We start from the raw sequence: 14,832 nt of genomic DNA, 5'->3' as shown, positions 1-14,832 counted from the left end.
ATTTTTATAGGGATTGCTTTAAATGTGTAGATTGCTCTAGGTAGCATTGACATCTTCACAATATTTGTTCTTCCAATCCATGAGCATGGGACGTTTTTCCATTTCTTTGTGTCTTCCTCACTGTTGGTGGGAATGCAAGCTGGTGCAGCCACTCTGGAAAACAGTATGGAGGTTCCTCAAAAATTCAAAATAGAGCTACCATATGACCCAGCAATTGCACTACTGGGTATTTACCCCAAAGATACAAATGTAGGGATCCAAAGGGGTATGTGTACCCCGATGTTTATAGCAGCAATGTCCACAATAGCCAAACCGTGGAAAGAGCCAAGATGTCCACCGACAGATAAATGGATAAAGAAGATGTGGTAGATATATACAATGGAATATTATGCAGCCATCAAAAGGAATGAGATCTTGCCATTTGCAACGACATCGATGGAACTGGAGGGTATTATGCTGAGTGAAGTAAGTCAATCAGAGAAAGACATGTATAATATGATCTCACTGATATGAGGAATTCTTAATCTCAGGAAACAAACTGAGGGTTGCTGGAGTGGTGGGGGGTGGGAGGGAGGGGGTGGCTGGATGATAGACATTGGGGAGGGTATGTGCTATGGTGAGCACTGTGAATTGTGTAAGACTGTTGAATCACAGACCTGTACCTCTGAAACAATACATTATATGTTAAAAAAAGAAGAAGAAGAAGAAGAAGAAGAAGAAGAAGAAGAAGAAGAAGAAGAAGAAGATAGCAGGAAGGGAAGAATGAAGGGGGGAAATCAGAGGGGAAGACGAACCATGAGAGACTATGGACTCTGAGAAACAAAGTGAGAGTTCTAGAGGGGAGGGGCGTGGGGGGATGGGTTAGCCTGGTGATGGGTATTAAAGAGGGCACGTACTGAATGGCGCACTGGGTGTTATATACAAACAATGAATCATGGAACCCTACATCAAAAACTAATGATGTAATGTATGGTGATTAACGTAACATAATAAAAGAAAAAAAAAAGCAGCTGTACCATTATACATCCCCACCAGAAATTTATGAGGTTTCTACTAGGTATCCTAGTGGGCGGGAAGTGATATCTCACTGTGGTTTTGATTTGTATTTTCCTAATGACTAATAATGTTAAGAATCTTTTTATGTGTTTGTTATAATTTTTATTATGTCTTCTTTGGAGAAATACATATTCAAATCCTTAAAAAAATGGAGAAAGATATTTCAGGAAGAAAGCAAAGGCACAAATGAGGAATAGCATGGAGATTTAAAAGAACATGGCTTATCCAGAAGCTAAGGAAAATCAGTTTTGCATGGTGAAGATGAGACGCAACAGTAAATACCTAGAAAAAAGCAATTTGATATTATTCTGAAGCAGAAGTCTCAAACTCTCTTGGTTCACAGAGCCCTTAGCATCTCAGTAATTTTGCACAGTGTACATAGGTCAAAGAAAATCTTTAACAATTCATTTTTTAAATAATTAGGAGCAAAGAATTTAACATCTTATATCCTAATTATTTAATACCTTATGGGCACCAGCATGTGCTGGTCTAAATATATTTATTGATTTAAAAAATTATAAACAATCAAATACAAAAGTAAGAAATGTATTCTCACCAACACACTTAGGAAGTTCAGTCCATGTTCCATCAGTACAGGTAATTACATTATTTCCAATCATTGTATATGTATCTCTGCAATTCAGCTCCACAGAAACACCATGTTGAACAGGAAGAATAGAGAACTGGGCATAGCCATTGTTGAGGTGAGGTATGGAGCCACATGCTTTAACTTGTCCTAAGAAAATGTAATAAAAGATCTTGCTTTTAAAATATTTTAAATCTTTTTATATATGTATTTATATATAAGTGCAAAGTTTAAACTGTTCTGTTTAAATATTAACATCTATTTACCAACACAAGTGGGCAAATCTGTCCATTCTCCATCGATGCACTGTATTTTCTTTGGCCCTGTCATTAGAAAATGGGGAGGGCACTCATATTCCACCATCTCACCGTGTCCATATTCTTCTTTCCTTCTCTGTTTTATTTTACCGTTGGGGAGTTGAGGAGGTTGACTACATGACTGTACTTTCCCTATCATAAAAAAAAAATATTTAAATAATGCTTAAAGAGTCTAATGAATCTGGCAAAATGTGGAATCACTGTTTTGGTTGACTTAGAACTAAATTACCTTTATGCTAAATTCCTATTTTTTTTCAGGTTTGCTTTTTACCATGTACATAGTGTATTAAGTATTCTTTTTCTCAAATATTGACTTTTTATTATAAACAATTCTGAACAAATTAAAGAAAAATGAACACATATACTGATCACCTAGATATATATTAATGTTACCTTTTGCCCAATTTAATTTTTTTAGCGAAGTAATTTATTTATTTAAGATTTTACTTATTTGAGAGAGAGAGAGAGAGCACAGGGTGAGAGAGAGAGAGAGAGGGCACAAGAGGGGGAGGGGCAGAGGGAGAAGCAGACTCTCCATTGAGCAGGGAGTCTGATGCCAGGCTTGATCCCAGGACCCTGGGATCATGACCTGAATGGAGACACTTAACCGACTGAGCCACCCAGGTATCCCAAAGTAATTTAAAGTAAATGATAGACATAGTAAAATTTTTCTTCTAAATTCTTCAGAAGGCCTATCTAAGAAATAAGGACATTGACCTGCATATACAAAACACCTTGTTGCATTTCTTTAAATTAACAATAATTTTTAGTGCCATCTTACATTTTTTTCTATATGTAACTATTCTGATTGTCCCAACCCCCAGTATTTTGCAGGTTATTATGCCAGGATATTAACTGTGCCCTGAAGATTTTAAAGTAGTTCAATAATCTGGATATCATATAAAAGTAAGTAGTTATTGAATATGTGGTATAATATATATATGCAAATTATACTTATTACATGTTTTTATTAATATGTATAAATATATAAAATAATTTTATCAAATATTTTTAAAAAGTAATGTCATCTGAAGCAAGTAACAAATCATTGGTTTATAGTGAATAATTCATATGTTTATTTGAATACTTCTTGATTACTTAATAAAATATAATAAGACCCATACAATATTTTTTAAAGTATAATTTTTTATTGAGTTTGGGGGAAAATCCCTAACACTTCCCCGTTCTGGCAATTATATTTTCATCTATAAAATTCCATTATACATTTCAAAACAGAAGAAGAATTACCTCTTGATAAAGGAAACATAAATAATCTACGGCCCAGCACCTCCTCTCCTTCTCAGTTAAAATACTACCTTTGCCATTTTTTTGCAGTTTGTCAGATTATATATATAAGACCAAGAAAATACATAGACATTAATATAAATTGATGTAAGTTGTTTCATCAGTTCTAAAATAAATACTGACTTTTGCATGTTGGAAAATTAGGTGACCATCCAAAGTAATAGCATTGAACTGAATCTGGTCCAACTCTTTTAAGTCTTTGTCCACAGGAAAATTGCAACACATCTCCAGCATTGTATTTTACTTTTCTTGGATAAACATCTAGATTTGCTTTTAAAACTGGAAGAAGACATTCTATATTGAAAATAAAATAAATAAATATATGTGAAATAATCACTGCAATATTAAATTTAATACATGCTATTAAATAGCAGGGGGCTTCATACAAGGAGGCACTTACATTCTTACCTTCAAGAATACCCCTACTTATTTACACCCAACAAATGTGTGTAAACCCCTTTAGAGAAATTAAGGTTGAACAGCAAGGTAAAATTGTGTATGACAATCTCCTCAGGACTGAGGAGTCCCGAGCAATCATATAAAGTAAATTATTTCATTTATTTATTTAACAATAAAAGTTTAATAACTTTTATATGTCTATAAAATGGCATATGAATAGTTTTCACAGGTCACATGAAAATCAGTTTTTCAAGTAGTAACAATTAAAGTGCAACATATTTAATTAAATGATAGGTATGTTTAAAAAGTTAGTACCTGGAATGGTCCAAACGAGAATTATGTCTAGTACATTTTAAGTAGGAGGGAACGTTAAAAAGCAAATAATTCCTAACTTTACAAATGGGGAACTGTATTTAGTCTATGGACTTTTTAAAAAACACACGGCCAAGTTGCTTCTAGGTGTTTGGAATCTTTCCATTATACCCAACCACATCTTTAATATCTTTCTAAAAACCAACACATTATGAATACCTTTTGATTCAAGTAAAAATGGATAGATAGATAGATAGATAGATAGATAGATGAATATATATGTGTATTTTTCTCATTTAATCTGTTATTCATGGTTCATTTCTTAAAATTAGATATTGAAATTCACATGTGAAAATATAAATGACAGGGGCAACTAGGTGGCTTCAGTTGGTAAAGCGTCTGCCTTTGGCTCAGGTCATGATCTCAGAGTCCTGGGATGGAGCCCCACATCAGGCTCCCCCCTCAGTGGGGAGTCTGCTTCTCCCTCTCCCTCAGCCCCTCCCCCCTGCTCATTCTCTCTCTCTCAAATAAATAAATAAAATCTATTTTAAAGAAGAAAATATAAATGACATTCAAGACAAATACTCTCAATAAATCAAGCATATATCACAAAAATATGATGAAATATTTTCTAACTAAATCTCAGAAATATTATTTAAACTAGCCAGTTTTATGCATTGTTATTGGCAATTTAATACTTTAATAACGGTTTGTTCATATCCCCCTGAAATGTGACTCACTCACTTTTATGAAAAGTTGCACCCCTGTATCTTTGTATTTTATTCCATTAATTTTGTATGACAATTCTTTTTTGGTTGTTTATATTCCCTTTCTAACCCAGTTGCAAAAAAAAAACTATTGAAAATAACTGATCTTGGCTGATGTAGGATTTTTCAGCTGATTTATTCAAGTATGGTTATTACATGGTATTATAGACAGAACCATGGCCTCCCCAAAATGTCCACGTGCTAATCCCTAAAACCTGCAAATATATTACCTTCCTTGGCAAAACAGACTTTGTAGATACAATTAAGTTAAAGACCTTGAGATAGAGAGATTATTTTGAATTATTTGTATGGTAGTGGACCCAATGTAATCAGAAGGGTTCTTACAAAAGGAAGCAGAGGTGTCAATCAAAGTAGGAGTTGTAGCAACAGAAACAGAGGTTGAAGTGATATGAGGAAGGGCGGTGAGCCAAGAAATGCAAAGGGCTTCGAGAAGCCGTAAAAGGCAGAAAACAAATTCTTTCCTAGGACCTCCAGAAGGAACTGTGATTCAACATCCTTGATTTCAGGACTTTTGACCTCCAGAACTGTAAGATAATAAGTTTGCATTGTTTTAAGTAATTAGATTTGTGGTAATTTGCTACAGCAGCAGGAGAAAACTAATATATATGGGAAAAAAATGTACAGCCATATTTAAGGAATGGTGTGATTTGGCATGACCTGAAGGCATTCTGTCCTGCATTTAAGTCAAAGACTGTGCAACACCAAGATTGAACTGTAATATAAACTATGGACTTTGGGGATTATGGTGTGTCAAATTGTTCATCAATTGTACAAATACAGTGTGCTGATCAGTCAAGTTGATAATGGGACAGATTATATTGCATGTGTGGGGCAAAGGGTATATCTCTGTACCTCCCTCTCAATTGTGCTGTGAAACCCAAAAATGCTCTAAAATAAACAAAAAGCCAAGTCTCTGACTATAGATTTCTTTTTAAGATTTTATTTATTTGAGAGAGACAAAGCACACACAGAAGGAAAGGCAGAGGGAGAAGCAGACTCCCCACTGAGCAGGGAGCCTGATGTGGGATTCAATCCCAGGACCCCGAGACCATGACCTGAGCTGAAGGCAGACACTTAAATGACTGAGCCACCCAGGAGCCCCAAGTCTTGACCATAAATTATGAGTTTATAATCAAATGACAAGGAAAAGGATGAAAATCAAGGAGTAAAACATCTAAAGTTGTTGTAGCATGCATAGCAGACTATAACTTGGGTAACGTTTGCCTCATTTTGAATTATTTGGCAATTTGAATTTGAGGTACCTTCAAAACAGCATTCATCTTGGTCGTAAATATTACAATGCATGTGGCATATAAACAACCTTATTTTGGATGAGCTAAGTGCTTTTCAAAGATCTGTTATTAAATCAATATTTAACATCGGTCTCTTAAAGCTATGTGGAGTCACCTTAAATTTTGATGATTGTTCTTTAGTAAACATCTTTCAATAGAGTCTACTAAAGAGAAATACATTCAGAACTGCTTTTTATTTCCTAGAAGAAAAAGGACTTACCATCTTCACCACATCTTATGGAACCTGTGATACTTCCGTCTCTGTCTTAGATCCATCATGGCATTACAGTCCAACTTGTCACTGAGTTTAAACCATACACCCTTACCTTTGTTTCTGGCATTCACGAATACTGTCATATCATAAGACTCAAGGCATATTAAAAATCATGGTCTTATTTCTAATGTTATCCCAAGCACACAACAAGCGGACAAAAACCTTTAATTATTATGTACTAGTGGATAAGTGATCTTTTAGGAAATTTTATTATGAATAATTTAGTAAAAATTGATTTTATGCACATTTTCCTTATATATCAACTCCTAAATAAATTATACTATTTTTAAATATACATATGTATTCACCATATAAATATATATATGTCTGTGTATATATCTACCATGTATAGTATATTATATATTCTATTGGTGGTGCAGTAAGTGCCTGATGTGTGTGTGTGTGTGTGTGTATGTACATGCATATGGAAATATATCCTCCTTTCAGGAAACATTAGTTCTCTAGATCAGAGACTAAATAGGTTATTACTCACAAAGAGCTATATTGCCAGTTCTCTGAGCTCCAGTCTCTGACCCGGCAGACTCCAACTGATCAGATGCAGTGACGGCCCAAGGTGATCGTCATGCTCAGGGAGTGGCTTTGCGCCATAGGAAAGGAACCTCTGAAGTAAGAGACTTGGAACTTTTACAGGGTGCTGGCCCATTGGCCCATCCTCCCCACAAGAGAGAAAGGGAAGGAGACTTTTGCTCTGGAACAGAGACAAATTTGTGGGGAGAGAGAGGAAGGTTTTTACTCCTCTGAAACGTAAGCAAATGGCTCCAGAAAGATGTCTCTGTCTCACTTGAGGAGCATATACTCTAAGGTCCAAGGCTTGTTTGCGAATCATTTTCTGGCCAAGTTTGCTAGCACTCTTCCTTCAGAAAGCCTGGACCATGCAGAAATGTGAAAACCTCATAGGAACTGTCTCCTGTTAATGGGTGGTAATGAATATATTAAAGCATAAAATGCACGTAGATGAGTATAAAAATCAGAAGTTCAGTAAGTTTTTACAAAATAAGCACACTGCTGTGACTGCCATCCAGCTAAAACAACAGAATTATGACACGTGTTCGAAATTCCTCATGACCTAACCACTAACACTCTCTTTCCTGCAAACACCACAGAATAATTTTGCCTGTTTTAAAATTTATGGAATTTTTTAAATCTTATTTTCATATTGGTGAATGTCAGATTTGTTTTTGTGATTAGCTGTAGTTTATCACAGTATTTCATTATTTAAATAGATCAAATTTTTAAAGGTTAAGTACACATTCTAAAATCATCTAAAAGGACAAGTCAGTGGCAACATCCTTCTGATAGAATTACTAAAATTTAAAATTTAATTTACTTGCATATTACTTTCCTAAAGACATAAAGTTGCTTAAATATGAATAATATGGATGACTTCTTTTTAAGACTGTAGCATTAAGAGTAAAGCCAATATATTTTTTTAAAATGGGTGATTTACAATGTTGTTAACACTCCCACAAAATTTAAAAGCATATGTATATCATGATTGATTTAATGAAGTGATTAATGATTTTATGCACATTCCCGCAGCTTATTTTGGGGAGCAAAAGGTGTGCAAGCTTCTGAAAAAGTTTAGAACTCTTGTTCTAGATATTTATTTTTCTCTATTTTTTTCTGCACTCCTATTTTTTCATCTTTCTGAATCTCTCTCCACCATTTCATTATCCAGTCTTTATTTCTTCCTTTGTCACTCTAATTCTTGTTAAAAGCCATTTCTCACTAAATATTTGTCCATAAATATAACACAGTCAGTAGAAAATAAGAGCTTCCACCACAGGTGGAAACAATTTATGGATTTAAAGAAAAATTGTTATGTTTTAATCATTGTTACCTAGATAGTTTAACATACTCATTTTGTGGATCAGTAACCTTAGCTCAAATAGGTGATCATTTACTCATGGACACAGAGGTGATTTTTCTCAGAACCCATGTTGGAATCCAGTTGCCTGAAATGTCATTGACTTTCCATGGTGTTCTTGATCCAACACCCAACCTTGGATACACAGAATTTTTCAAAGGCTAATGAAGTCTCACAAAATGTACTCAGGAGCCAGCTTGTGTGGGTTGCTACTGGTCAAACTGAGTTGTCAGGCCTCTAAAATACAATTGTTGGGCTGACAGTTGCCATTATCCCACAAAATGAAGAGAGATGGTTCTCGAGATGGAGATGACAATGAAATATTTATACCATAACTGAAGGCTTATAAATCATGAACCCTGTTCAACCACTGGACATTTCAAGTAGGAAGTCAATAAATATGTTCTTTTATTATTTTTCTGTAAGTATTAGTCACTTGTAAGCCCCTTGTAATTGAAAGAGATTGTGGCCTAACTGGTAAATGAGTATTTTAATTCAAGCTGCTTTAAAAAGACTCTATTTTCTAGAAGTTTAAATTTAAATAATGAAGTTCTGGAATAACATTTAAAAAAAAAAGCATATCATTAGACTTCATTTCCTGATAAGATAGATTAGCTGGCATCAGCATACCCTCCTATCAGAAAAAAAAAAACATTAGAAGACTGTACAAAACATATCTCTAAAAGACTGGAAACTACGCAGTGCAAGTCTGTGATGATAAAAAAAAAAGGGGGGGGAACACCCAAACCCAAAAGCACTGTCTATGACTGTTTCAGCTTTCTACTAGGAGAGCACTTTCCAGACTGTGTTGTGGGGGCAAGGGGTAGGGGGAAGCCATGCAGAGTCCAGGGGTCTTCCTGAACTGAGAAGAGCAAGATCACAGTATTGGAGACCATGGTGGCTAGAATGGCTAGAATTTATAGGGCAGAATAACAGAGAGAGGGTATTATGAGGAGAAAGAGCTAGAGAAGTTTTCTGAAGAGTGTTCTTGAGTCTTTGGTTGAGTACTAAGCTGTGCAAGCATAGGCTGGAATTCCATGAACTATCTTAAGAATGATTGCCAGAGAGTTGTAAAGATGAAGAATTGCAAGTGTTCACACAGGTCTGGGAGAAGCCTTCATATTATACAGTTTCTTAAGGAGTTGTTTTCCAAAGCCACTGACAAATAAGCATAATGCTCACAGGTACAAAATATTTTAAACATAGAAACTGATGGTTTATTGAATTAAGCCTGTGAATTTAATAAACACACATAAAATAACTATAAAAAACTATCTTATTCATAAGACATTTTAACTAGCATTGGACTTATGTTCACTTAAATAGTCTATTTTCAGTTTAATACTCCAGTTTTAAATAAAGTTGATTTCCAACTAACTTGATAATTTTCACGTAAGCAACAAATGGGTGTTCCTTTAACATAAAGGGACTGTCTTCTAATATTTTTATTTATTGCATGCACCAGATTCATGTAGGCAGGCAAACTATGCTATTTGTATATCTATCAGACTCAACTGGAACCGAAAAACAAATGCATAATGATAAAAGCCAGTGGTGAAACCTACACTTAGCCCCTGACAATAGATATATTTTTTTAAAAAATCACATCACATGTCAGGATGTGAAAGGACAGCATTTTACTTACTGGTGGAGCTGCATTTGGGAGGAGAAGACCAGCCATCTTTCATACATGAAATGGTGTCACTATTATTAGGAAGGCTGTAGCCGACATCACAGATAATTTGCACAGTGTCACCTTCCAGGTGTGTTTGTCCTGAAGATGCAGAATGACCATTTTCCACAGAAGGAAAGAAACACAGTCCTAAGAACCAAAAATTGTTTAATGTACAAGATGGAAGTGGTAAAAAAAAAAAAAAAACACCTAAATTTCCTTTTTACAATATTTTAAGAAGAATGGCAAACTTTCAAAACTGAAATCAGGTATGAAAACAAAATTTCTAAAGAATTCTGATCATGCTACTATATACATGATATTACTTTACAGAAGTAATTTAGAAGAAGATATTTAATTTACAGAAGTAAATTAACATTTCATTCCGTTCTATGGTTTTTACAAAAAAATATTTGATTTTTATAAACTTTTCTAGGTACAAAATTAGATTTTAATATATCCATTTCTCTCTTAATTCTCATAAATGTTTCTTACAGAAGGAGAAAGACCATTACTGTCTCCTTTGTTGGCTCACATTTTCTGCCTGCCATTGTTTTTTTCTTTTTTCTTTTTTTTTTTAGATTTTATTTATTTATTTGAGATAGAGAGAGAAGGGGGGGCAGAGGGAGAGGGACAAGCAGACTCCTCGATGAGCACAGAGCCCAGCACGGCGCTTGAGCTCATGACCCTAAGATCATGATCCGAGCCGAAATCAAGCATCAGATACTTAACCAACTGAGCCAGCCAGGCACCCCCCATTGCTTTTTGCTTAATATACCTATTCTCTCTTGAGTCTGCTCGTCACATTCACCTAAGGATTAATATAGATATCACTGTAAGAACAAAAGACGTGTTTTATGGAAAATATGAAAGTGAAAATATTTACACTTAGACAATCTTTTCAATACTCAAGAGAATGGTAAGTTTCAAAACAGAATGTGTATGTAAAAAGATTTGTTTTAAAGGAAAAATATGCCCAGGCTAATACCAAACAAATATTAGGAAATACATATTAATAGTCAAATATATAAATCATCAGTTTAAAATTAAAAGGTGTAAAGCACTTCTAGGTAACACGAGAAAGTTCACATATTTATTCTTCATTTGGTTTTCATAAAAGCCTTCTCAAGAAAGGACTACATTTCTCATCTTCGCTGGCTAGTGCTGATCCGTGTGATTGTCTGCCAAGGGCCTGATGTCACATCTGGAACATCTCTATTTACTGAATGATGCATCCACATCTACTGATCAGGGCATTTACTCACTGAGACACTTGGGTGTTGGTGACCATCCTTCCTCCGTGCAGATTATGCGAGTCCAAAAGGATCGTGAAGGAGATGCAAAATTATATTCACAAGAATAATAATAAATTTCCCCAACAGTACTTAGGGAAGGCTCCTCATCGGACTCTTTGCCATATATAATTCCATGGTTTATTTTTGGGAAACCACAATAGGAAAACGCTGGGAAAAATAAAACTGAAGAATTAACCTACATTAGTAATTCATTAAGTCATCTTTTAATCATCTCTTTGATTTTATTTTCTTTCATCCAGCTCAAGTTCCTCTACCTTACATGCCTTGCAGTGTTCTAATCAGTCGAGAACAAAAAAACAATCTCTAATTAAGAGCACAAGAGTATTTGAAAAGTCTGTTGTCAATGAACATGAAATTTATGTTTGGAGTCATGTGGAATAAACTCTTCCGCAGTAACTCCGAGAAGAAAATCCCACACAGCGGTCTATGAGCGGCGGCCGAGGGGAGCAGGTCACGGGTCCACACCGCGAGCTGACAGGCAGGGACAGAGTCGTGTGGGCTCCCCCGGCCTTTCCTTTTTCTACTCTGATTCAGTCTCTGTGCTGTCTGGTTTTTCCTGGTGCTGGGAGGATGAAGCGGTTTTGTTTTCTCCTTATGTGAATAAAGAAAACAACTTCCAGAAACTCAGCTCACCAACCAGTTACCTCAGGAAATTCTCTTTTGCATTTGTCTAGAGGTGACTTTCCGTGTGGCACAATATTTCACACTAGTGATGCCTGTGGTTTTTAACCTGCGTAACTCGGGGTTACTTATCTGTTTACAATTTGATACGAGGTGGAGGAAAAGACCCTCCGTTAAACATTGACAGTCACACCTCCCAAAATTATTTTTCCAGATATGCTTTGCGCTCCCCTCAAAGTACAGCGTTTGATTTCCATGCATTTCTACCTATGTATACTTCACTATCCAGAATAATGTCCCTTCCATTCTCCCATCCTCCCCCTTCTACCTATCCTTCAACACTCATTCTGCAACATTTAGCAAAAATATTCATTGTGCACACAGCAGTGTGATAGTTCTGAAAGTTAACTTCTCTTGGCAGACCTCCCTTAGCCAGTCACCCTCTCCCAAAAGTAGGAGATGTGTGCTGTCTCTACACTCTGATAAAAGCTCATGACTACATTTCCAATGAAACTGAGACACACACTCATATATATACACACATATATCACACGTATCTACATAGACACACAGTCTTGCAATCTATCTACTTATTGACACGTTTTGCTTTCCTCCAAGGACACTCAAAGCTGTAGTGAGGCACAGAGTTTTCATTTTCTTTTGAGCTTCTTTGCTGCAACATGCAGCATAATACAGTGCTCGATCAATATTTCACTACGGAACGCAGGCAGGGTTTTTATATAAGCGTGACTTTAACACACTGCTTTTGCTCTGGGACCAGAGCACCTCAACACGCACCTCAGCCTAACTGCAACACAAAATTAGAAGCCATTTAACAGTGACACAAATTCTGGATAGAGCTTCACTGAAGGTTCTCCGGAGTTTGAAGTTTGAATATCTTTTTCCGGGTTCTGGGTTGTAAAAATTCTACATATTATTCTCATATTTTACACTTCTTTTCCTCTGCTTTTTGCCCATTTAGAAATCCTCTCAATGCCATCACTAACATGTTTAAAACAATATTTATCAGACCCACGGGTAAAAAATAAAAATCAAAGACACCTATCTATACAGTTCTTCAATGAGGCTGTTGTATGTCTAATCAGAGAATTTGGTATTTTTAATTGAGACTAAGCAATGCCTGTTGCACTTTTACCCCCATCAGCTAATGATTGTCCTGTGATTCTATCTCAATGCTAAAAGTAGTAACAAACAAAAGGAGTTTCAAGTCTATAGAAATAAGGTTTTATAACTTTTATGAGGGTGGCTCTTAAAGCATTTTTATTGTTCCTATTTTTCCTCTTAAGTTAGGATTAAGGAGAAACTTTCCCCAAAGAACATCTATTATATGCAAAAATTAGCAAGCAACAAACTAGCAAAATAAATCCCTTCTGGTAATCAAACAATAAAAGGTAGGACTGAAAGTCCACTTGCACATGTGGTCTAATCAGCGGTCCTGGATCTTGTTAAAGAGGTTCCATTTGCAATTATTTGGATATGATGACTTTTATTTCAACATGAAATAAGATGAGACGGTTTTTAAAATATTGTAAGATGTGGTTTATAGTTTGAATAAAGAAAGGATGGACAATTTCTTTTCACTTTTAACATTTGTTGAAGAGCTCAGAAAAGCAAATAACAACCAAAAAAAAAAAAAAAGAAAACAACTCATTGACATTTCACTGGCTTATTACACACAAAAATTAGGACATACTGCACTGTTTTACTAAAAGAGATTCCCCTTAGTTGAATGATAATTAGATTGAAAAAGGAAGTTCCTGGTTTAATAATATTTAAATCTTAAATTAACAAATCTATGAAAATACAAATATTTTGAAGGTGTCCAGATTTTCTTGGGATGTTTTTCTGGCCAGTGGCATTGCAGAGCTTATGGAGAATTACACTGGTACTTGACCCTTTTGACTTTATGATATGCAGCTTTTTCATCCTGTAATTCCTCTCCAAATGTTGTATTTGGTGGCTATTCACATGGGAACTTAGAGGACAGAGAAAATAATTTCATTCTATTTTCTCTTAATTTCATATTAGAAAACATTTTGATAAAATAGATTAAATTATAAGCCTTTATTCAAAACGTTCTTACCTATTTATTCATTTTAAAACAGACTTACACACTAATACACACCCAACACACACATATGAGAGAGGAACTAAATATTCAGGTCTGCTTTTGTGTTTTCAACTTACCTTGCACCCCAACAGTAGAAATCCAGAAGATTGGAATGGCATTAATTAAAAGCAGCATGCTAGATTCTCCCAAGCACATATACTTAGAAATGGTCCAACAATGGCGGTGTTGCTCCAAATCTTGCTTTCATTTGGGGTGATATGCATGACTTTTGAATTTCAATGCATTCAGTACCGGGAAGCTGGTGTAGTGAAATACTTTCGGTAAATATCAAAGTTCACAGAGGGTAGTGTGAAAAAACTAAATAATGTCTTATTCTGTTTTCACATCAAGACTCTAAATACCTGGGCAACTTCCTGGCTGCAGTTACAAAGTTTCTAAGTTTGAAGCATTCGGAAATGGACCTCCCAGGAGGGGAAATGAAGCTCTCCCTTGCCTCTCTTCTTGCTAGCCATGAGGTAAGCATTTCAGAAGGCAACCAAGTGTAGGTCATTCTAATGCCATGTCCATCTTTAGTTATTATAAATTCCTCTTCAAACTGGCACTAGGAATCAGGCTCCCTCTTAATAATTGTTATACGTTTGTAGTTATTTTTTTAAATGTAGTCAAGAATAATTTTGTCAAATAACGCTTCCTGAAATTTTTTGAACAAAGTATATTTCAAACTCCTTTAGGTGGGACTGGCAAGAATGGCTAGAACTGGAGTGTGGTAGATTCCCTTTCCAAAAGGCAGAAATAAAACTGGACAAAATTATAAAAAAGAATAACCATTTATAGTTTCTGTAAATTGGCCAAAGAGCATACTGTTGAGAAATGTTTATTAAAGAAAATCTCCGTAAGTCTCACTAAAAAAAGAG

The 14,832-nt window shown here is 35.3% G+C and overlaps 1 protein-coding gene across 3 annotated transcripts in view; it reads right to left on the bottom strand.

The window, feature by feature from the left end:
- CFHR5 (complement factor H related 5) overlaps nucleotides 1–14,215 on the bottom strand; it is a 28,472-nt gene extending 14,257 nt beyond the window's left edge. Inside the window, exons 1-6 of one of the 3 annotated variants that reach the window (XM_073884556.1) lie at nucleotides 14,035–14,215; nucleotides 11,155–11,367; nucleotides 9,863–10,039; nucleotides 3,388–3,558; nucleotides 1,909–2,091; nucleotides 1,613–1,792 (exon numbers count right to left, since the gene is read on the bottom strand). In XM_073884556.1, coding sequence (XP_073740657.1) covers nucleotides 1,613–1,792; nucleotides 1,909–2,091; nucleotides 3,388–3,558; nucleotides 9,863–10,039; nucleotides 11,155–11,367; nucleotides 14,035–14,113 — 1,003 coding nt within the window. In that variant the 5' untranslated portion in view covers nucleotides 14,114–14,215. The remainder of the gene's footprint in view (nucleotides 1–1,612; nucleotides 1,793–1,908; nucleotides 2,092–3,387; nucleotides 3,559–9,862; nucleotides 10,040–11,154; nucleotides 11,368–14,034) is intronic. The other 2 variants (XM_073884558.1, XM_073884557.1) reach the window with 2 other exon arrangements.
- Nucleotides 14,216–14,832: the final 617 nt, after the last annotated feature.

This window comes from Callorhinus ursinus, unplaced genomic scaffold (genome assembly GCF_003265705.2).
Source record: "Callorhinus ursinus isolate GAN/ISIS: 27379988/994484 unplaced genomic scaffold, GSC_fseal_2.0 scaffold57, whole genome shotgun sequence".
In the NCBI taxonomy this organism is placed as follows: domain Eukaryota; kingdom Metazoa; phylum Chordata; class Mammalia; order Carnivora; family Otariidae; genus Callorhinus; species Callorhinus ursinus.
This window is presented reverse-complemented; position numbering and strand designations above follow the sequence as displayed.